This window comes from Notechis scutatus, chromosome 2, assembly GCF_049901735.1.
Source record: "Notechis scutatus isolate UNSWTSFEM ecotype Mainland chromosome 2, rNotScu1.2, whole genome shotgun sequence".
Lineage (NCBI taxonomy): Eukaryota > Metazoa > Chordata > Lepidosauria > Squamata > Elapidae > Notechis > Notechis scutatus.
The window spans coordinates 240,245,873-240,271,039 of NC_142010.1; the positions used below are offsets into that span (position 1 = coordinate 240,245,873).

General features: G+C 37.7%; 1 protein-coding gene and 1 long non-coding RNA gene across 6 annotated transcripts in view; one reads left to right on the plus strand and one right to left on the minus strand.

Annotated features, from left to right (window-relative positions):
- The window catches only part of LOC148132571 (uncharacterized), a 47,282-nt gene extending 25,836 nt beyond the window's left edge, over nucleotides 1-21,446 (minus strand). Inside the window, exon 1 of the long non-coding RNA XR_015748230.1 lies at nucleotides 21,327-21,446. This is a non-coding gene — a long non-coding RNA (uncharacterized LOC148132571). The remainder of the gene's footprint in view (nucleotides 1-21,326) is intronic.
- PDE4D (phosphodiesterase 4D) overlaps nucleotides 1-25,167 on the plus strand; it is a 700,504-nt gene that overhangs the window by 284,599 nt on the left and 390,738 nt on the right. The window contains exon 1 of one of the 5 annotated variants that reach the window (XM_087958382.1): nucleotides 20,654-21,896. The exons of the other annotated variants lie outside the window; for them this stretch is intronic. Coding sequence (XP_087814508.1) covers nucleotides 21,529-21,896 — 368 coding nt within the window. The 5' untranslated portion in view covers nucleotides 20,654-21,528. Of the gene's footprint in view, nucleotides 1-20,653; nucleotides 21,897-25,167 lie in introns of those variants that run through there. 5 annotated transcript variants of the gene reach the window in all.

Genomic DNA, 25,167 nt, shown 5'->3' on the forward strand with positions numbered 1-25,167 from the left:
AGCCGTGGAATAATTGACACTTGAGTCTAAGTATCCTAGATTCAATATTACAATATTTATATTTACTGGTTTTAGAAACACATATGACGCAATAAACCTGTTTCATCAGCCACTTGGTTAGAAGCCTCTTGATAAACATTGTTGTATACAAAGGCAGATGATTTTCAATGTTTTGGCCATTTCAAAGGAGCCATTGAAGTACTGTTTGACTGATGGACAAGAACAAAAATAAATAAAGATTGTACAGTAAAGGATTTGAATGGGCTGTGTTCCAAAACTTAGTGGGTGGGCCAAGAACAAACATAATTAATATGATTGTACCCCTAAAAATGATCCTTATCACATTAAAAATTAGAATTTGGAGACAATTTGAAGATCTTTGAGATTATAAGTCTGTAGTCAGGCCGAATCCCTCATGATATAATTCATTGTTCTGCATTGGAAGAGTCTTGTTCCAACAATTTACCAATAGTCATTTTAGCTTCTTGGAATTGCACTCTCTCTGTAGAAATTCAGACTGCATGATATTATTTGACACTGAAACATAAGAACGAACACCTTGGATTTGTAGAACACGCTAAACACAATGTTGTGCCTAAATAACTGTAAAATGTTTACAACTTATCCAGGGGTGGGATTCTACCAGTTCACACCTATTCGCACCTATTCGCCCACCGGTTCTGTGGGCGTGGCTTAGGTGGTGGGCATGGCTTGGTGGTCATGTTATTGGCTGGGGATGGCCAACTCAGTATCACTCACATCGAGGCATGCATCTCCTCGCCTGGCCTCTCATGACTGTGGGGATGCTGCAACAGTCGTAAGTGTGAAAAATAGTCATAAATCACTTTTTTCAGTGCCATTATAACTGAATGGTCACTCCACACAAGCAAAGTACCAGCAAAGGAGGGAAAAATAACTCCAGAGAAGTTCCTGAGACAGGAAGTCTAGTCCTGACAAGAATGTAATAAGGGTTAACGGAGAAGCAGTTCCTGTAAGCAACACCAGAATGTTTCCTTCTTGCCTTCCTTACAGGATTAGGCCAATAATTTCTTCTAACAACCAGTTCTCCGAACTGCTTAGAATGTTAACAACCGGTTCTAGCAAATAGGTGCAAACTGGTAGAATCCTACCCCTGTGCCACACACCTGCACATGTGAGCACAATTCCCTTTCATGTGCCGCGCATCTCTGTGCATGCACACATGATTCCCCCCAAATACCATGCATCTCTGAGCATGTGTGTGGGATTCCCCCTCATGCGCCATGTATCTGTGCATGCGTGTGTGATCCCCTCTTGCGTGCAGTGTGTCTGCGCATGCATGTGGGATTCCCCCTTGCGCACAGCATGTCTATGCATGTGCATGCAACCCCCTCATGCGTAGTAGGTCTCTGCACATGTGCATGTGTTTCCCGTGCGCCCCCTCTCTGCTCCCTGCACATGTGCGCCAGATACCCGCCAATCAGCTGTTGGGCAGTGGCACATGTACTCATGCTCAGTGGGGTTCTTCCGGGCGACCTCTCGCATGCCGGGGGAAATGGCTCTGTGTGCCACTTCCAGCACACGTGGCATAGGTTCGCCAACACGGAGATAGGGTATTTTCATGTGGAGATACCCACTGGCTTTAAAATTAATTTCTAAATTGCTTTCCAAAACTGGTAACGGGTATCAGCTTAGTAGTCACAAGGAGATTCAAAATTGAATAAAATCTAAACTGGTTATTCTGTCTACGTGGCCCTTCAAGCAGCTTAACGTTTTTCTCATATATTTTTTTGCATTCAGTCTGCATTCATTGTTGACTCCAACCCTTCTTGTTTAACACATGCCTTAAATACTCATTCAAATTACTTTTATGTTTATTATGAAGTAACCAAATTTCTATTTCATATAACAACATTTTGGAGAATGAAATGAAATGAAAATAATCTAAGGCAGAGTGTCAAACTTGATTTCATTGAGGGCCATATCAGGGGGCCAGGGTGGGCGTGGCCAAGGTGGGCATGGCCAACTCAACGTCAGTCATGTCAGGGCCCTGTGGCAGCCTGAGTGCTCTGCCAACTAAAACAGGCTCCTGAGCTCCATTTTCCGTTGCGCCAGCCTCCTGCAACCCTCTACCAGTGAAAACGGAGCTCAGGAGGGTCTCACACATGGTCCTCCCAAGCTCTGTTTTCACTGACAGGGGCACCATGGACCAGTCCTTCGCTGTTTCCAGAGCAGCCCCATGGGTCAGATCTAAGCTGCATCTGGCCCCCGGGCCTCGAGTTTGACACCCCTTATCCAGGGGTGGGATTCAACCGGTGTTACTACCGGTTCGGTACTTTACGTTTTTTACGTGTAATGCAACGAAAGCTGTGCCTCCCGGACAGCTGATAAGCACTGCACGCGGATGCGCAGCATTTGAAAAAAGCCCTTTTTACTGATTTTTCAGCCTCAGTCGGGCCACGCAAAGCAGCTGAGTTTGAAAAAGCAGGAAATAAAGGTCAGGCGGGTGGGTGGGCCAAACAGCAGCGGACACAGAACTGGTTCTGTGTCTGCTGCTCTTCAGAGCTACCGGTTCTACAGAGCCGGGCAGAACCGGTAGCATCCCACCCCTGCCCTGATCGAAGGGAAAATATATTCAGTTGACGTGAATGGAAAATGAACAACAAGATGAGGAAATACATAAAGGTGTGGGCCATTTAGACTCCCAGAAATGAAGGTGAAATATGACCTTTATTATTTTTACAAATAACACAAGATGGCGAACACATCCAGCACATAAAATACTGGCGTGAAAATTGTATTTTTGTTTAAAATGTATGGATTAAACCTAAGTCTGTCTATGCAGGCTCACAGCACAGTAATGATTGTAAAACTAGAAACATGACTGTTTGTATTGTTTGCAGAAAAAGATCGAGAAACTAAGTGAAGGGGGAAAAAAGGGATGAGAAGTTTGGATGTGGCCAAGTTTTAGTAGCTGAAAGATTTGGGGTGAAAATCATCACAGAAAAAAAGGAAAGAGACTTGAATAAAAGAACTACCGCATTAAAAGCAAAGGAGTCTTTGATGAAAGAGTATAAAATTGACTCATCTATCAACAGAATGAATTAAAGTAGATATAGGGAAAGAAGATTGAATTTTCAAACTCACACTAGAGAAGCAAGTCAGCAATATAGTGTATCTCCTACTCCTCTGAGCTAAATGATAAATTGGATTGTGTTATATCACTGAGTTAACAACATCTTTCTCACTTTCAGACCAAACTGCTTGCTTCCTCACTCTCAGCAATTTCATATAAAACGTTTTTCTGATGGGAATAATGTGTGCTTCATTGAACAGTTTTGTTTAATTACCCTGAAACATATATTCTAGGCCAAGGGTCTCCAACCTTGGCAACTTTAAGACTGTAGACTTCAACTCCCAGAATTCCTCAGGGAGTTGAAGTTCACAAGTCTTAAAGTTGCCAAGATTGGAGAGCCCTGTCTAGGCTGACTAATATCCAGTTACTACAAAAGAAATCCTATATCAAATATATTTGGGGGGAAATATGTTACAAATTAGTTAAACCTTCAAGGCTTATTTAAGGTAAGAGTGGGCAATTTTGGGCTAGGAATTGTGCTTCTCTATTTCTTTTAGACAAGGTTTAATAGTTCCAAAAGTCTGATTGAAAACTTTTGGGTCAAAACCAATGTAAATGACCTTAAAGCTTTTAAACAATGCTTTGCTTTCAAAGTTTGATAGTTGGCTAAGTTTGACAAAAATCAACATTTTCTATGGCCATAAATAGGCATTTTTAAGAGCTGCCTGTGCCCAGAGTTTATGAGTGCTCTGACAGTGATTAACAGTATCAATAAAACAATTTTATTGGTGTGTTTGTATGGTTGGGGGAGGGAGGAGAGTGGAAAATACAGGCTGGAACATGACTATTCCTAAAACCTTGAAATAAATTGAAAGGTATCTGTGTTGTTCTGTTCAATTGTTTCCTCTTCTATTATTGCTGGTGGAAGGGAGGTTATTATATTTTCTCTCGAGCTAGGACCATTTCTTGTTCCTCTATGGACATGGCTATGGTGGGGAATAATATACTAGATTTTTAGCCATGTGTACTACATGAACTATACCGCCAGTAGGGCAGCTGCAGTAATAAAATGTTCTACTGCCATTATACTTCCACTGATTAATTTTATCTTCATCCATGGAGGATAAGATCTGCAGAATCTAGTTCCTGCAGGGATAGTCTGCTAGAGATTAGAACTGAAATTTTATTTCAAAAATAACATTCTGACTTGGTGCTTAATCTAATGACCACTATAACTTAATTCTGTTGTGTTTAAGTAAAAGCAAATACTTCATTGAGCTAAGCTTGATCCCTGGTGATTCCTTGAACACTGCCATGTGGTTTTCCTTAAAACTTTACAGAAGCCAATTGGTGTTGTGGTTAAAACAGGAGACCCTGAATTCTTGACCTCCCTCAGCACAAGAAAAAAGGCAGGATAAAAAACTAGTAATAATGTACAACTTTTAATGCTTTTTGTATTATGTGTAATTTGTTATCCACTATGATAACTAAGATATCTTACTTTGGCAGAAAGATGAGATAAAAATGAATATATTAATTCACAAATAACAATACACTTCATGCAAGTCAATCTAATTTAGTGCTGTGAGTGGAATGTAGTTTATCACTGGCTTCACAGTGTAGGTTTTTGAATTGGTCTTTGGGCCTTAGCTAAAGAATATAGTGGAGTTCCTAAACTTTGAGATCAGTATCTTTCAATCAATACACTTTTTATCCACCCCTCTCTTGGTTACCCAAAACTTTCATAATTCCAGTTCCAAAAATTGAGAACCATATACTCCTCAAATGTTGTTGAATAATATTCCCCAGCTTCAGTGTGATTGACCATACTGGCTGCGGACAATTCAGCAACAGTTGGTGCAACATTAGTACACTTTAATGAATTTTTCACCCTCTTGGATATTGTCCAGATATATAAAGTTTGGGTCTCCAAATTCTCTTGCTAGCACTACAGGTCTGGAGTAACTTCTGGGATTCAGGACAATATAATCTAATGTATGAAGAACAAGACATACTCAAAATACTTTATTTTACTTCAAATATTTTAGGGTGTCTATGTGTGCCTGTTTCTCATAATAAGTGGGTTTATATGTGTGTGTCTTATTCCTCATAAATAATATCATTGCTTGAAACAGATCAGTTATTTTCCTTCTAAGTGACCACTAGAGGGAAACCTTGAATTACATGTGGCTTGTAAAACTGTGTTTACCTTTTTGTTAGCACTGCAACATGATCTGTCCACTTAAGACTTCAGCTATTCACTTAATGTGAATCCACCCTAACTTTTGAACCTCTTTTGACTACCTACTTCTGTAAAATGCCATATGATAGTTCAATAGGACACTATCAGAGTTGTGTTGTCACAATATTTTAATGCAGCTTTGTATTCAATGTTGCAGAGCCCAGAGTCTTTATTAGAAAATCTGGTTAAGCATAGGCTTCTCTTTGAAGTCATCTATTTTTGAAAGGCTATTACATTCCACTCCAGTTTAAAGATAAAGACCATCAGAAAGAAGGGATTATGTGGTCTTGAAGCTACTCTTGAACAGTCAACTAATGTAGGAAGGTTACTCTGTCACAATGTTGAGATGTATTTTAATTAAATTATTTCTTTACATGATATATATAGATAAGCATATATGCACTTTATGCAAGCTTGTGTCTACCATCTTAATGGTGCATTTGCTCATTTTCTCAGATGGCCACTCTGTGATTCCAAGCAGAGTGGCTTCCTAAGAAATGGTACACCAGGTATAACATGCTTGGAGATGCTGCTTGGAACAACTTCCACAATGGAAAAGCAATTTCACTGTGGAACCAGTTACCAAGGAAATGGTGAACTTTGCTTTGCTGGATGTGTTCAAGTAGAAACCAGATAAATATCTCTCAGGGATGCTTTAATCTGGATTCTGGTTTGAGCCAAAGGGTAGATCTGACATTCCTGTCCAATTGTCAAATTCGATGGCAGGAGTCTTCAAACTCGACAGCTCAGGAATTCTTGGAGTTGAAGACTACAAGTCTTAAACTTGCCAAGTTTGAAGACCCTAGATCTATGACAATCACATTCTCTCTCCTCAATAAATCAACTAGTTGTGGGTGCAGAAGCACTTGTGAGATATTCACTCAACTGAAGTGAGGCACTCATTACACACAGTAATCATGTGCCTCCACCTTTTCTACTCTTATCAGTGAAATGAGGCTCTCCTCCCTCCCATATATACAAACCAGATTCACAGGTGGCTGTTAAGGGGAAACAGCACAATGAAATTAGTAAAATCAATACAAATAGTTACACCAATAAAGCAATTAAACCAATAGAGTGATGTTAAAAGACCTGAGCAAACAACATGGCCCATATCTGACATTTGAAAAGACAACCTAGCTCATCCAAAGGATGAGTGCTATAACCAGAGAATCTGAATTTCCAATAATCCCCAGCTAAATTTCCAACAGTAAATGTAGGAAAGGCTGAGCGAGCCAAGAAATTTCAATTACTTATAAGAGATATTTTATTTTTTATTAATAACAAGTGTTGATACTTTCTATACTATAACTTTCCAATTTATTTACAGTACATATCCTGTCTGGTTTGGTTTCATCCAACATATTATTCTAGTGTTCTCAGGGAGTCAAATTTCAAGTCAAATATAACTTACTTTGCTTTTTTTTTTCTGGCATGGTAGAGGAAAAGCAAACTTTTTTCTCCACAAGTTTCCATTCAGTATTATGAAAGAGCATTTGCTTATCTTCAAAGGTGGTGAAATTTTGATGAAATTCTCATAAGAATGAAGGGCACTTATTTATTTATAAATTGATCAAGGGATATATATGTGAATCGAATGTTTTTTCTTTTCTTTTACAATTATCTTTTCAGTGAGCTGCTTAAATAAAACCCCACAAAAAAAGCATCACAACAGAATTCCCTCTGTTGGAATTTTTAAGCGTGAAGTATAGGTCACTAGAGAGGCTTCAAACTGGCACTGAGGTATAACAGGAAAATCATAAAAAAATATATCCAACAATAGAGTAAGCTCAAAGTCAGTATTAAGAGAAAACTGTATGAAATGTTCAAGTAACCTGAGGCTAAGATAGAAGAATCTTCTTTCTGAAAGGAAGAGAATTCACGGCATGTGCTCCATGTTGTCTGTGTTTTGGGTTTTGACATGCTTCAACCTGCTTGTCCACTCACTGCCAGCACATAATTTTCAGGCTTCTGATCGCATCTTTGCTAACTTTAAGAAGTTCACTGTGGTTTATGCATTTCACCCTTCCATATTTTCATGAGAGCTTTTTTCCTCATCTTTTATGTGGATTCCCTGGCTTATTAGGCTACTTTGAAGAATAGGATATTGCACTAAGCAGATCTTGAGTCTGATTCACCATTTCTTACTTTCTGTTCTGCTGTAGTTTATTTTGATCACCATCCCTTCTTTCAAGTTGTGACTTTCTCATAGAATTTTTAGATCATTTGAGATGGGGTTTACCTATTGCTGCATGAAGAAAACCTTGAAGAAGGCTGAGAGCTTTTGACTTGTCTCCTTATGACAGGAAAATGCGTTATGTTGTTGATGCATTTGAAGTGTTTTTATGACCATGTGTTCAGCCATGAGAAATTTATTATTTATTTGGTTTGAGCAAACAATAAAGTGAGTTTTCTTCCTTTGAAATAAAATTATTTATCTAACACAAGGAATGAGGTAAGTGACTGTCTAGTCCCAGTCTTAAATCTCAAGTAGCTGAGATCATTAATGACCTTTTCCACAATATTTCAGGAGCCCACTTTCTTATTATGAGATCCAACATGCCCAGTTAACTGAGTTAACAACTTTTTGTTTGGAATTGTCATGTCTTAATTTATTATTAATGGCACTACATCCTGTGTCTGAATAAACCAGTTACTCAGAAGTCATGAACTTTTTTACTAAAGGAAACGACATTGAAAAGGTGAAATGGGTAAGGCCTTTGGATCTCGGTGGAAAAGCTTTCCATAGGGCAGGGCAGCTATAGTTAAGGCATGCTACCAAGGTCCCACCCAAAAACATTGTTTAATAGAAGGAGTTGGAGTGTATGGAGATATACCCTCAGGGAGACAAAAAGCTACGTCATGCTAATGTTAAGTCAAGTGCATTGTCCAAGAATAGTTCCTTGTGTAACCCAAAATGATACCATCTATACACCTAAGAAAATATATCAGAAATTTGAAGGAGTAGGAAAACTAACAGAAAGATGAGTAGAAAGATGAAAAATAAAGGCTCTTGAATCACTTATAGATTCTCTTAGAACCCACTGGTTCAATATGTTTTTGTGGGATTAGTTTCTTCTTTGTATTCATAGGAGTACATACTTAAAGGAATGGAAACCTGTCCTTTCCACACTATACCGCCAGTATAGAAAGGGACTATTCTAAAACTGGAACTAGTGTGCGAAAGAATTGTTCAAAGCCACATAGTGAGGAAGATTCACAGACAGAATTTTTTTCTCCTCACCAATTCTGCTTCTTTTCACATAAAAAATAGAACCTGCACCTCATCCGTATTTCAGGAATCCACTGCTCACATGTCTTACTAGCCTTCAGTCTTTTGCAATCAGACAGCAATGTTATTCATTAGTGTTTCTACTCTTTCTCAGATTGGGGAACCTGTTTTTTCCCCCTGCAAATAACGTACTTTGGACTTGTCATCTAGAAATTAGCTGATGTATATTTATGACCCATAAATGCCAAATATGAATATGACACATTGGGGTCTTCTATCTGGAAAAGAAAAGGAAAGCCAGGGCTACTACTCTTTCCAAGTAGTGGCTGTGAAATGTCAAATCTAAAAATAGTATTGTCTATCAACATGACCCATAAATACCAGAATATGCAACACCAGCTAATTTGGTGAATCGTTATATTCTTTTAATTGAAGAGCTAGCATATAGTAATCCTGCCTGACCCTAATTGCTGTCTTCCAGAAGTGTTGGATGACAACTTCCATCATTTTGAGCCATCAACCTGTTGCCCTGCTTGCTGAGAATGCTGTTGGCTGTAGCAAAACACCCCAGCAAAGCACCAGCTGGGGAAGACAGGTGTCAAACAAATCTGACAATCACTGCCATGATCTCAATAAAAGGGTTTTTTTTGGGGGGAGAGACCCCTCAGTGATATGTATACAGAATTATTACCAGAATGATTATCACTTTTGGCATTTCGAAGTATATAAATGCTAGTATGATATTAAGCATGAATTTGATTTGACAACTACATGCTTAAAAGAATTCCTCTGTTACTTCATCATGCACAAATCTTTATTTTAGCTTCACAGGAGCTATCTATGATGCTAGCATTTAGTAAGCTACATTGATACTAAATATACGATCTGGCTATAGTATTTTGCAGTACAATTATCAGTTGGATAATTGACTGATTTGTACCTAATCCAGTCCTGGGAACCTAAAATGTGGTAACAAGATTTATACAAATATGACAATGCTAATTGTAATGTTATGTCCTAAACTTTGGAGTACCTTTAGGATAGAGCATTATTGCTTAATTTAAAAAAAAAATCAAATCAGATATAGATACAAATTTGGATCTTTGCAATCTTGGACGATAAGTTGTTTACACCTATTCTAAATCATGTAGCTTTTATTTTTCATCCATACTTTATGGATTAGATTTTAATTGTTTTCATGTTGTTGTTTTTAAAAACTTCATTCCAATTTTGATATCGTTAAAAGTGAACTATAGGATATATCACAGCTGAATTATTGTTGTATGTGTTTCTGATTGGTTTTTGTGCATTGAATGAGTCATTTCTACCTATTTTAGGATTGTTGGAGTGATTCACTGTGTCGGTACTTTAAAAGCCCGGAAAAGAAGCTGCACAAAGGTCATTCATTTACCTTTGAATTCTAGATGCTGAGAACTGTTTCCTGCTTTATGTTGTGATATTAGTGCCCCAAACAGCAGCAGTATAAAATCAGCAGCTAAAACACTTTTTGGCAATCAAGCAGATGGCAATGAACAGATTGAAATCAGAGTTCTTTGTTTCAGTGTATTTCCAAGTGAAAATTTCACTTGATTTATCAAGTTATTTATCAAGTTGAGAGAGGTTATGTTTCTCTCAGACAAATGGTTTTTCATATGTTGCATATTATCTACCATTGATTACTGTGCTCTCAGAATCATTAGTAATACTTTGTGGGCATGCATATGCATATCCATGAAATTTTCATTTGTTTTTGTTTAGAGTGGTCTACTAACTATATCTCACCAAAGCATGTTGCACAAGTTTTTATGTTTGCAATTAATCTGTTTGATCCATGTATAGATTTTGTGACTGGATTTGTAAATGAAGACTGCATCCAAATGAATAATGGAAATTACTCTCTACAGAGTCTATGGAAAGAGATGCGAGAATGAGTCAATATACATATGTATCCAAGAACATTTGTTATGACAGATTGATGTTGGCTTATAATGCAGTCAGACTTAGGCCCATAAGATGCAGTCAAGCCTGCATATGGATCATTTGACTCAGCTAAATTTCAGGACTATAAGCTGATGAACAAAACAGTCATGTCGGTATGCTTTAATATCTTGAAAGTTTGTATAGAAGGCAATTAAAGCCTGAATTGAGAAGTATGAAAAAATCTTGTATTTACATGAAAATTCAGTCTAGTTTTAAGTGTTTATATTCCCAATCTGTTGCTAGTCCCAATAAAATAATAATTTCCAGTAATTGATGTATTTTTACATATTTAAAAGTCACATTTTTCAATGATGGTATCATTAGAACTAGATGAAAGTCCTTCCAAATTTATCAGTAAATACAGCCTTTTAAAGAATAAAATCGTTTTGTTCAATCTTTCTGTTGTGTAGTAATATCTAGTCATGTTTGGTGAAGTGGTTAAGCATCAGGCTAGAAATGGGGAGACCATGACTTCTAGTCCCATCTTAAGGGAAGTGAAGTCATTAGGATGGCTTTGGGCCAGTCACTCTCTTTCAGCCCTATGAAGTAGACAATGGCAAACTGCTTCCAAAATCTTGGAAAACTAAGGAGACTAGTCCATATAGTTGCCAGGATTTAAAACTAACTTGATCACACAAAAAAGTCATCAGGGGTGGGATTCTACCGGTTCTAACTGGTTCTATAGAAGCCCTTGTTAACTTTCAAAGCAGTTCGGAGAACCGGTAGTTAAAAGAAATCTTTTGGTTTTTTCCACCCTTATTACATTCTTGGCAGTATGCCAAGACTTACTGTCTCTGAAGGAGGGTTTTTTTTCGTCCTGATATTTTCTTAAAGGGAAAGGGTTGTTTTAAGCTTTTTACACTGCTGTTGGGAGGAAATACTCTCCTGGAAATACTTCCAGCTAGCATGCAATGATCAGCACTTTGAAGAAATAATTGAATAACAATGCAGAGCTGCAGAAATATATTTTTTAATGACAAGGATGAGTGACATTCAGCAAAGTTTCTTGGCCAGCTAGAAAGATTGACTTAAAAAGGGTTTACATACCTTTTCTGAGTTTTGATCTAAAACTGGTTTTTGGTGAAGTTTAATTCTGTCCTTAGTGACATTTAATCCTGTGTTTATTGATGGGATAATTTTCCCTATTCAGCTTTGTTTGGAAGAAAAAAGATTAATCTCTGTTCCTGAAAAGAAACTGGGTTGAGAAATCTGGCTAGTTCCTGTGTCTATTTGTTCTGGTAATTGGTTTAACAAGCAACAGCTACTGTTGTGATTTCATTATTTGTATTGTGTTTGAATTTTTTCCTGCCTCATGGTTTCTTTTTCTATCTGGGGAGGGGGGTCTTCCTTCACTGCTTTAGTGGTATCTGGCAGTGTCCTTTTGGGGTGTACTTCCAAGAGGCAGGATGCGAGCTTGGCACTAATTTTTTTACTGCCTTTCTGGGGGGGCATGTGACCTTTCCTTAAATCTGGATGATTTCCTTAGGATATCTTGTGAGGTGAGTGAGACCAGCTGGTATTTTAAAGTGGTATAAATGGATCTAAAGATTGCTTTTCCTGGGTGTGCTCTTTCTGGAGAGCTTAGATGACCTCTCGGCTAAAGGGTTTCACTTTATGATCAAGAGTTGGCTGCTGATAGTTATCATTGCATTTTAACTATTTTAATTCCTCAAGGTGCTCTGGCACCCTGCCTGATTTGTAACTCTGGCTTGCAGGTATTTTTAATCTAATGATTGGTATTTAGGGCAGCTTTTTGCAAGAAAATAAACTTTTTGTATTTTTGTACAGGTAATCCTTGAGTTACAACAGTTCATTTAATGACTATTCAAAGTTACAATGGCATTGAAAAAAGTGACTTAATGACTGTTTTTCACACTTACGACCTTTGCAGCATCCCCACTGTCATGAGCGGCCAGGCGAGGAGAAGCGCCCCTTGACATGAGTGATGTAGGGGGCGTGCATAAGCGCACCAACGTGCCTGCCATCCCTGTCCTATTGTTTCTTTTATTTTTCTTATATGTATCTATGTATTCATAACTATGTTTTTACTTATACCTATTATCTTGCAAGCAATTGACAAACCAAATAAAATTTTAAAAATGTTGAGTTGGCCACAGCCACCCAGTCACATGACCACCATACACACCAACTAAGCGACACCCACAGAACCAATTGTTAAAATTTTTGAATCCCACCCTTGAAAGTCATGTCTATCATTGTATTGTTTCCATAAATTATTCTACCATTTCTCAACAATTGGATTTGCGACCTTTATGAGAATATAAAATCAATTGGAGGTTGTATTTTAGAACTTTAAAATATATCAGCTTACTTGTAACAAGTATAAAGTAATCAGGGGATAGGGTGTTTCAGATTGTAAAAGTGGTTAGGCCCTTTTCTCCATAATTTTTAATGGTGTTAATGTTGGGATGTTGCGCCTTACCTTAAATCAGTCAATAGCAGATGAGAAAAAAGTTAATTTGAATCAGAAGCTGTCCCTGGTTTTGATTAAATTATTAGTCAACCAGATTCTGAAAATGCCGCTGATTGATTGATTATATGCCATAAAGATGGTGTTAATTAGGATTGGCTACATAATTTTCACCATGATGATCTGTCTCTATCATGGTTTTTCAGGTCTTCCAATAGTGGACTCATCATTACTGTAACAGAGGAGTCCTTGATGCTCTTTGATCTTGATTTTCTTACAAATGCTACATTATCCAACTAGGTAACATCAGTGCTACAAAGGAGAAGGGTTTGCTCTCTGTTTATATGCAGTGGCTCAGCCTGTCAGTGTTGGTGGAAGTGTTGTTTTCTTCTTGTAGAAGAATAGGCTTGAATAGGATGTTGTTTACTGTTTGATTGTTTGTATGAGTTGGTAGTTCCTTGATTGGGGTATTGTTAACAGCTTGATCCTGTTTTTATCTCTGCTTATTTGGATTTGGATTGTTGGCAAGGAAGTGTTCTGAGTTTTTGTTTCATTTTTAGCTTTTTGATTGTCTCTTTTGAATGGTGTGTAAATTGTTTATGTGCCTGTTGATGTAACTGAACTCATCCACTGGCCTGCTGGTCATCAGTCTCCTCTCTTCCCTTCTGCTTTTTTCAACTTTATAGATTTTGCTAGATACCTGGATATTCACATAATAAATCTGCAGTAGGATAATTTGAGTCTGGCCATTTGGGCTCTGAGTGAGAATTCTAGATTGATTTGTTCAGTGATCCAGTTGTTTGTTTTATTGGATGTCCATGATGTTCTTAGGAGTCTTCTTCAACACCTAAGTTCAAAAGCATCAATACTCTTTCTATCCTACCTCTTCAATTTTTGTAATTATAGTTACATCACAGCATCTGAATATCTTTTCCAAGGCTTTCACAGCTCCTGTACCCAGTGCTAATCTATGGTGTAGCTAGTTTGTGATATATTTCAAATACTGCCCAGTCATAAGAAGCAAGTTCTCCTTCACATAACTGGCAAGATCTGGCACCAAAGAACATACCTCCAAAGCAAGTGTTGACTGCAGTGCCCAGGTTACATCTACGTCTGTCTCTCTGGCCAATGGTAGAGCAGGGACATCTGAACAATGGCAGCCATAACTATGCAACCAAAGCCTTACTCTTTTTTATACATGCCACACAATTCTGCCTAAAAAACAAGCAGAATTTCATGGACTTTCCCTGCTGCCCCCATGCACATAAGTGGTGTAAGGAAGCCCTGTCAGAACAGCTCATGTGATATTAGTCATTTCTAGGAGAATGTGGCTCCTTATTCTGATGGTGACTTTTTACCCAGTTAGTTTGACAGTCTGCCAGAATCATTAGTAAGATCTAACTATTGGTAAAGGTTAATGAATGACTGGATTTACCACATGTGATATAGTATTCTGGTAAATGTATGAGTTTTAACTGTTCCTTTTCTCCATGGCAAGATTTTGTAAAAGAGAAATCCTTCTATCATGCTTTTATTGTAACATCTATTTTCAAAATTTCAGACATGCTTTCCAGCACCAAAAGGCTGGGGAAAACGTATGTTAAAAATGTAAGGAAAACACAGAGGTAAAACATACTAAGTCTGCTGTCTGGTGGAATTAGGGAAGTAGAGATAAGGCAGAGGAAGAGACCATTAGAACCTGTAAAGAAGTAAGAGAAAAAAAGAATAAATTGGGAGGTTGTAGCATCCAGTAGGTAGATCCCACAGATGTTTTTTTTTATTCAAAGCCTCCCCAAATTGGAAATAACAAAGCATTTCCAAATGAACATGTAAAGGAAAAGAGTTTATAATTATAAATTAACATCTACAACTTAATACTGAGCCAACTGAATGGATATGGAGCTGCCATTAATAGTTATAACTCCTCCAATAGTAACTGGAAGATATTTTCTTTTTATGATCTTAAAAGGGGAATGGGGTGAACTGCATGTAGCTTTGTGTACAATGATTTTTTTATATATATTTGAAAAATGAGTATTTGTACTGTATACACTATTTGGCTTTTAAACAGGAGAATAAGCAAAAGTAGCCTACGCAAATTGCATTCAATGTTTGTTTCCTCCAGGTTGTAATGTAAATATATTATGTTTAAGTTCAAGATGATTATTGTGCAATATTACAACTACTTGAAAATCAAGTTAAACTTTCACTTCCTTTTCAGTGGATTTAGCTTGTATATCTTTGTTGTGAATAACCTGTTCATCATTTCAATGCTAAAAAAAGCTTTGCTTGATGTTTAATGGTGTGTTATAATGTTTTTGCTGTTAACATTGAAAGGTGCAAATATGGTTTACATATTCAGTAGGTGTTAAAGTTTCTTAAATATATACATAAACAGGCACTCATTAGTGATAGTGAAAGGTTGACATTTCCAATTGTCAATTATAGCCAAAAGCATTAAAAAGATAAAAATCACTTCCTAAATCAGGCTGGTTTTTTTTAGCTTGACCACATAATTGTCTCGATTTTTAATATTTACTTATTATCTGTACAGAATCTTGTTGTGGCATTGTAAGAAATGTGAACCTTCTAACTCACATGACCTTTTCCAGTCAGAACTTTTTGTGATTTCAAATTATAGTACAGTCTATGTTACTTTAATTCTGGCAAAAAATACTGTATAACAATTAAAATATATAAATGTAATACTAAATTGTATTCCTAATATATGTAATTCAAATGTAGTTGTTAAAATTCATACAAACACCTTTATATATTGCTGTTGTCACTGCTTGTGTGGTCCAGGTACAACCTCTACTCAGTGTAGGAATCTACTACTACATCATTAACTGCAGTCTTTACTGAAGGAGACCACTTCACTAAAGTCTCCACTTTCAGGGGCAGCTCTTACCATTAGGAAAATTTTCTGAGTACAATCCTAATTGACATTCCTGTAACTTAAACTATCATTGTTCTTTATTCTGGAGCAATTCAGAACAATTTTGCCCCATCTTCTATGGAACAGTTCTTCAGATACTTGAAGGCAGCTATCTCTTCATTGTTCTCTCTTCTGGGCTAAACATACCCAGCTATCACATAATTCTTCAAGTTTTCATTCTAAGCTTCTTATCATTCTTCTCTAGATAGGTCCTAATTTGTAAACATCCTTCCTAAAGTGTGATGCCCTGTAGGTGATATTCCAGGCATGATCTCAGCAGTGCAGAATAGAGGAACAATTACTTATCTTGTAGGCCTACATTTGCTCCTTTCTTTCTTATTTTCTGCCTGCCAGCCTGTCTGCCTGTATCGCTTTGTAGGTTCAGATTCATCTTATATTACACAAAGATACCTAAAACCTTTTTTAATGTGCTGGTTTCCTCCATCCTATTTTTTCCCCTACCCCAGTTAAGGATTTTGTATTTGTCCGGTTGAAATTTGATGTTTCTGACACTTGCTCTAACCTTTCAAGATCTCTTTGAATCCTGTGAATTGCAGGTCTTAGTGTTTTATAAGTTCCTGGAAAAATCAGGGTTTCTTTTGTGAATGAGTCAAATGAGATCCCATTTCCTTCTTGTTTTTCCCCACCAAACACATTTGTGGAAGGTAATGAAAGGTTAGTTGCTTCCATCCAATAGTGCCAGATTCAGTAGATCACAGAATTAGATTTCTGATCTCTTATGTTGCCTTCCATGCCATTGTTTATAAACAAGGTTGCTATCACTCACTTCTCACCAAACCAAATAATTTCAGGAAGATATACTAACTGTAAATATTTGAAAGAAATAAAACAGGGTTTTATCTATCAGTTAACAGGATTTTCTCTGACATTATTTTTTCTTTGTTTGGTATTTGGCCCTACTATTTAATACTCTATGTTTTATGTAATATTTATTTGAATAATTTTGTATGCTAAGATAATTTACTGTTTTGGAAGATAAATTATGCAGTGATTTGGATGTTATTGTTACAAATAATAGCTTTTGTGTTATGTCAGTATAGAAGAGATTAAGGCTGTAATATTTTACCTGAGAGTAAATGTTACCGAATTAAGTCATATTTATTTCTAAGCAGGCATGCATCAATTATAATATAATGTGACTTTATGGTTCAATTGAGCTTGAGACAATCTGTGTGAACTATTCATAGGTATGGGAAATTTAGTATAGGAGGATGAAGAAGACCCATAGCGTATAGATGAAATAATTAGCAAATTCCATTGGTGTATGCAGACTGAATAAAGACAAAATTGGGTCATTAAGAAACCATAGGATGGTATCAGCATTCTTGGAGAACTCTTAGTGGTGCTCAGAGTCATTATAACAGATAGTTTAATTGCATGGAGAGTACTGACATTGCATAAGAGGCAGTTTCAAGCAGAGGCATCCCAACAAGCTGTTTTTTTTATCAGATTCCTAAGAGAATTGTTAGTGCTTTGGTTTTCCTACACATGCAAAAACAGATTTCTGCTTCCTCTGTCTACTTCTAAAACAAACCTATTTCCTGTTATTGTAGATATATACATTCCTCTTATTCTGATTTGGAGGATAAATAAAATTGAGTTATATTCATCAGCTCCATTGCAAATATATTGCAATACCCCTCTATGCAATATGTTTAATCTGGTTGCAATTGTACATATTTGTATAATTTACTGTACTGTAAACTAACAAAATAAGTTGAGTTCATACAATATGTTCAGCCACAAAAATCCTAAAAGTAACAATAATCCTAACTAAGATTAATAAGTAGCTTCAGCATGGAGATTCACTAGATTTTTAACTGACTAATTAACTGGTTAACTGTGGTTTATGGACACAGTCTCTTATACTGAATATTAGCTGAATATTAAGACGTATGCTTCAGGTCACTTATAACTCAGTTTATAATTTGAGAGGCCCTCCTACCATTTCCTCTGGTACTCACTGCACTGCTACAATTGCTGCTGCTACTAATACTAATCCTACTACGTTACAGTGAATTGTATCTGTACAGAACAGATGAGCAATGTTTTATGTGGCACCTTCTCCATCCAAATATTGGGAGAAAAAAAGCTAAACAACAAGAAACTGTAAGCAATTTTCACAAATCTTTGCAGGTAAAATTGATCATATTCATCTCAGGTTTGACAACAATGCTAGACTGGTTATTTGCACCTCATTTAAGACAGACTTTTCCCAGAATGTGATACTGAGACTGATTTAGTTGTTTGTATTATGCCACAAACTAGATAGTTGTTTTGATAGAAATTACCAAGAGGACTTTCTGGACTAGTTGACGCAATTGAGGTTTGGGTGCCCTATTTTGCAGTAGTTTTGATTCTTCCAGTCAGAACATGTCGTGAAAGTGTTGCTGGAATACTTCTGATTGACTCTAGGTCAATATGCTAGTGATATCCAACTCTGCTGCTCCTTGTTGCCCAACTTCAAGGAAGCAATCACCATTCTCCTGATTATATGAGTCTTTGTCAATATCATGTCTGGTAAAACCTTTCCCACAATATTTAACTGCATGAGTTGGAAAACTTGTTTTGCTTTTGCCTAATTTCCTTTTATTGTAATGCTAAAATATCTCATTCAATTGTATCCGAAGCCAGTTTGGTGTAGTGGTTAGGACAGCAGGCTAGAACTGTGGGAGACCAAGAATTCTTGTCCTGCCTTAAGCATGAAGTCAACTGGGTGACCTTGGGCCAGTTACTACCTCAGTTTTAGGAAGCATGCAACAGCAAGCCACTTCTGGAATCTTGTCAAGAGAACTGTAAGGACTTGTTCAGGCAGTTGCGAGGAGTCGATACTGACTCAAAGGCATGCATGCGCGCATACTTTTATCGAATGACTTGGGTGAAAATATAAGGAAAGCTGTGCTAGAACAAGAGAAACATTCATCTTCCCTAGCATCTTAGCTTGCAAGAGTTGCTCAGAAGCTTTTAGGAAGCCAGCACTGTTTTTGAACATTCTGTGATTCATTTCATTTCAAATGGAGATTCATGCAGCTCCATGGTTAATATGCTCTGGCAATTTTATTAAGGCAGTGAAATCACCAGATAGGAAATTCTACAAATGGAGCACTTTTTTGTTTTGAATGACTTGAACCTAGTTCTAATCAATTTCATTGTACTAACCTTGAATACTAATATTCTGGTAGTAAGAGAGGAGAGTTTGTGTGGGGGCAGGGGTGGGATTCTACCAGTTTGCACCTATTCGCTAGAACCAGTTGTTAACATTCTAAGCAGTTCAGAGAACTGGTTGTTAGAAGAAATTACTGGCCTAATCCTGTAAGGAAGGCAGGAAGGAAACATTCTGGTGTTGCTTACAGAAACTGCATCTCCATTAACCCTTATTACATTCTTGGCAGGACTAGACTTCCTGTCTCAGGAACGTCTCTAGAGTTTTTTTCCCTTCCTTTGCTGGTACTTTGCTTGTGTGGAGTGACCATTCAAATGGCACTGAAAAAAATGACTTATGACCCTTTTTCACACTTACAACTGTTGCAGCATCCCCACAGTCATCAGAGGCCAGGCGAGGAGATGCGTGCCTCGATATGAGTGATATTGAGTTGGCCACACCCAGCCAATAACATGACCACCAAGCCATGACCACCACCTAAGCCACGCCCACAGAACCGGTTGTTAAAAATTTTGAATCCCACCCCTGTGTGGGGATATGGGGTTGGGGGCTTCAAGTCCTGGCAGTTGTTTAGAGTAGCCCCTGCAGTTTTCTTGGTGTGATTTCAGAAGTGGTTTGACATTGGCTTTTACTTAGAATTGAGAGGCCCCTGGTCAGTCCATTTTCTCTATCCTCGGAATAATCCTATAATTATTTCTGTGTTAATGTTATTGTAATTCTAAACTAAAGCTTATATTCTCCACCTTCACCTCTTTTTCCCTGCTAGTCACAAGAAAGGGATCAGTGTTCTTCAGTTCCATTTTAAGCTAACTGTACAGCAATTTGTTATACTCACACATAGATCTGTGCTTAATATTAACTATGGTTTAGGAAAACAAGGTAGCTTAGAAATCACAATTTGAACTTGGAAATGTTTCCCTAACCTTTTCGTCCTGTTGAAACTTGAATGATTCTGATTAAAGCCTGTTGAGAACTGCATTTCAGAATCATAGGTACAGCCAGGAGTGAAAGTGGCTAAAGCAAATCTAAAAATGAAATGGAGGAAATTTGCAAAGTATACAAAATTTGACAGTTTGCCTGAAAATAAATTAAGATTACATCTTGGAGCTCAAGTTTATTTATTTTTATTTGTCAAGCAATTATAAGATAACAGGTATAAATATAAACATAGTTATGAATACATGAAATGGATACGAATAAGAAAAAAAAAAGAAACAATGGGACAGGGACAGTAGGCATGTTGGTGTGCTTATGCATGCCCCCTACAGATCTCTTAGGAAAGGGGTGAGGTCAATAGTAGACAGTCTAAGGTTAAAAAGGCTCCCCTTTTAAGCCATAGTTAAGACAAACTGCAGTTTGAGTTTGGGCATAGGCATAATACTTTTCCAAGCAATTGTGGTTGTGTGAAAGGACATAAGATAACTTCCAAGCTAGCAATTCATTCACATAACTTCAAATCCTGGGAGGTGGGCAGAAATTGCTGTAATAGCTGGAACATTTTGATTGCTTTATTCTCAGTTCTGAAATACACTTTCATTTTCCATTTTATTCTGCTCTGCTCTTCTCTTTTTTTCTTTTCTTTTTCATATATTACTTTTTTTATACCAGTTCTTGTTTTAAAATCCCAACCATAACAGAATTAAGCCAATCCACAATCATTAAGAAATCATTAGGGAAGACCAAGACATTCTGAACAAGTTTTTTAAAGGGTCCTAAAGTATATCATGCTTGTCATATCACAGAGCATAATGATATTGTACTTCCTGATTCCACCCACCCCCCCACATCATTACTCCCCTCATCTACTTTTCAACATCTTCAACACAAAACTCCCTCCACTGTAAACTTGGAAGGAGTGTGAGAAAGACTGTAATTCTAATCCAAGAATTCACAACAAACCCAGAAATAACAGGAATCCCATGGTACATGTATTAAGAACTATTTGTTTAAAATAACTTTTTTGCAATAATACAAGTTTAGGTGCTCTTCTTGCAGCGAGGGTGGTAGTTCATAGAGAAAGAGAAGGGGAAGGACATGCCTGACATCAGCTCCCCTCCCTTCTCCAGAACGAGAAACTCACAGATTGGAAAAGAGAACCCGATCAGGCAATCGTGCCAAGATTTTAGCCCTCCTCCTGGCACTTTTTTATATACATATTCAGGAGCCACTCAAGCAGCTGCAGCATATTAGTTCCAGTAGTTTTGACAGGCGCTGCCACAGGACGGCGACTCGGTGCATTGTCCCTTCGCTCTGTGTTCACTTACCTAGCCAGCAAGAGCGAAGGCTGTTTGGCAGCATGGGCTTGTCATGGAGAAGCAATGCCTAATAGGTTCGGTGGAGGAGTTTGCTTGTTTTTCTTCTTCCCTTCCTCTTCTTTGCAATTCAATATTGAAAGCAGGCAGCACCATGTTACAGGCTGAACAGTCTGAATCAGAGGTGCAGCTTGGCACAGTTCCTGAAGACTGAATGAGCAAAGGATTTTTTTTCCCCTTTCCAAAGCAGACAAAACAAATATCATATTGCATTTGTAGAGATTTCGTTAATATAAGTTGCTTTGGAAACATGGCTCAGCAAACAACAAGCCCAGACACCTTGATTGTACCTGAAGTTGACAATACACACTGTCAAAATCCATGGCTTAACGAGGATCTTGTGAAGACCCTGAGGGAAAACCTGTTGCAGCATGAAAAGCTCAAGATATCCCAGAAATCTTCATCAATTTCGCCGAAGTTGTCACCCATCATTTCTCCCAGAAATTCGCCAAGGCTGTTGCGCAGGATGCTTTTGAGTAGCAACATACCAAAACAGCGCCGGTTCACTGTGGCACATACCTGGTAAGACCTGAATTGTACCCTCCCTCCTTCTCCTCACCCTTTCCGATTTTTTTGGAGTAATGTTGCAGTTTTGTAATCCAAGATTCCTAACTCTTTCTCTCAAACTCTTGAAGATAAAGACCAGATCTGACACCCTTAATAGTAGCAATAGCGATTAGACATGAAATCTTGTTCCATTACAATCAATCTACTTCTGATATTAAATTGACTGAAGCGAATGCTGCTCCAGGAAACAGGAAGGAAAAGCAGTAGGGCTGCCAAAGCTGCATTTACTTTTTTGTCGCTTTCAAAGGACACTTTGTTCCCTTTGTCAGCTTTCTGGAAGATTTAATTCATGTGAAGAGCATGAAAAAAAAAAAGAATATTTATCTGACTTACTCTTAAATGATGAAATAATAACATCCTTCTCTTCCCCTCTACCGTGTTAGGTGGGCATAGAGAAACAGTGTCTCATATTGCAATTGCAAAACCTCTTAAAGAGGATATTATTAGATCTGCCTCTCCATCAAATATAGATGGAGGAAGAGATGTAGAGCAAACATGAATTCCAGGCAGCTTGTTTTCAGATAACTGCTATGAAAATGAGGGGGGAAACCCTGCTTTTTTCAATAGAAAAATCTGTTAACTGCATTGTAATCATGAACTGGGCAGAATCAGTGTGATTCTTATGTATAGATGTATTTATCAGTTGTTGAACTGACTGCCAGATTATTGCATTTATTTCTTTTCTAGTAAAATCTATTCTGAGGGGTCCTTGGTGGTCTCTCAGTTTGCTTGTTTTCTTGGAGACATTTCATTATCCAAACTAGGTAACATCATCAGTGCTAGTAAAGAGTGTTGTTTGCTGTCAGTTTATATTCTGGTATCTTGCCCTGTCAGTGTTGGTGGAGGTAGTCTTAGAGGTTCTTTGGTTGGGCTGTTTGCTTCTTTGGCAGTTTCTTGATTTGGGTATTGTTTATTTGATTGTTGGTCTGATGTTAATCTTAGAGTTAACCTGTGTTTATTTGGGTGTTGATTGCTAAGGAAATCTATTCTTTAGCTATAACTCTCAGAATCACTTATTGGCTTCTCTAACGAGGGTTTTGATAGCTTTTTATAATTTTGCATGCTTTGAATTTTGTTGGCTGGGTTGTTTTCTGGAGCAACTAAAAGAAACGTGAAGCTGAAAATGGCATTGCAATGGGAATGGAATAATCGCTGTATGCTCTTTACAGAACATTACTTTTTCACGTTAATATTCATGCCATTAAAGTGAGGAAGAATGCTTTAGTCCACAGCAGGTGTGACCAATAGACTGTTTGTGTCCCCCTCTTGTTTTTGCAGTCCTTTACAACTCTCAACTGTGTGCCTAGAATGTGTGACACATTTGCAGCCTTTTTCAGTGTTACATTTGTTGGGATCTTCTAAAAGAAAACAATGCCTAAAGAGGTGTGTTGAGTCTTTGATAATTTCAGTGCTCCCAAAGTCCACAAAAATGAAGAAAAAAAAACCTATAAAATTTGATCCATCCTTTCAAGTAATTGTCGCATATCACCACCATCTGGTCCTAAAAAGAGATCAAAAGACAAAACTCTTCAGTCATGGCTAAAAAAGGTTGGTTTCCAATAGATTACATACTGTCACCCAAGCCATGATTTTACCCTAGTTTGTTAAACAAGCCACAAATTATTGGTTTGCACAGGATGTTGACAAACAGCCTTGGCTTACAAAGTACAATAGATGGATTCCTGCAACACACCAAACTTAAATCATACAAAGTACACTATGGTTTAGCATGAATGGGGAGCTGGGGATGCAGGTTGCCTTTCCTTGCTATAAGGAATAACAAAAGCCAATGCCTCCTTAAGACACTCAGTATGTGTTGAGACTAAACAAATCTCTGTTGAGAAGTGTTTCAATTTATGAAACTAGAATTCCTTGTCTACTGTTGAATTCTAATTGGGCATGATTGCAAAATATATGAATTATATTTCTTTGTTGTCACACCTTTTCCAATCATTTTCCAAGTACGAATTAGGATACTTCTTATTTCATCTTTTTCATACCCTGGCAATAATTCTATTTCTTTCTCTCTCTTTCTGATAAGGCATGGAAATTGAGACTATTGGTAACTAAAAAAATGGAATTCAATATGAAGGGATTGGGTGTTTCCTTTGGGGCTAGAATTACTAGCAGAATCACTGATGGGAATTGAAGTATGTTTCATCTGGAAAACATTAGATTTGGGAAATCTACCGTAGATCAGTGATGGCTAACCTTTTCGGCACTGAGTATCCAAAGCACACATGCATGAGTGCATTCCCAAACTACAACATGTATGCATGCATGTGCCCTCCCCCACAAATGCATGTACAGCACCATGCATTCACACACATCCCAATGCATGCATGCATGCCCCCATGTATATACGTGCATCCCCGCCATGCGCCCCACCACCAGTGCATACACATGCATTCCCGTGCAGGGACATGTCTCCCCGTGCATGCACCCCACCCCCTGTGCATGTGCCCAACCCCAACACATGCGCAGCAGAGACCCAAAGACCAGCTGGCTCATGGGAGGCATGTGCACACATGCACGGCAGAACTGAGCTGGGGCGACAGCTTGCATGCCCACCGAGAGGGTTCTGCACGCCACCTGTGGCATTTATGCATATCATGGCCCTAGATTGTTCTTCCATTTGATGAGAAATGCCTAAACCATCATTCTTTGCCCATGGCACTGTTTTTCATTTTCATTTTCATTAGATACTTTTGATTTTTTCCCTCTTTCTCAGGAGTAGCCTTCTCTATTCTGGTGTTCTCTAGATGTGCTGGAATTACATCTGAGAATTCCCAGCTGTGCAGCAGGGGGAATATTTTTGGTCCTAAAGCATTTGAAGGAAACTCAGCTAGAGGAAGGCTGTTTAGACATTCTTGACTATATTACTCATCTATAAAAAGAGGAAAACAATCCCAAGACTGTTTTCTGAAAAAAAATTACAGTTGTAGAGCTGTTGCTTATGGGCTTCCATTTTCTGTGGGTTTCTATTTCCTAAATGCTCCATTTTTTTGCATTCTGTATGGCTGTCTAATGATGAAAGTTAATTGATTTTCAAATACAACTTATGATGTATTAGGGAGAAAGATGATATTCTAATATTGTCCAATGTTCCTGTAGATGAATTATGTTTTTTTTATTATAACGACATTATAAATGTGACTATATGACATTCAGTGGCTTCCCAATGAAATATATCTATCACAATCACAAGGGTTGTTAATCTATAGGA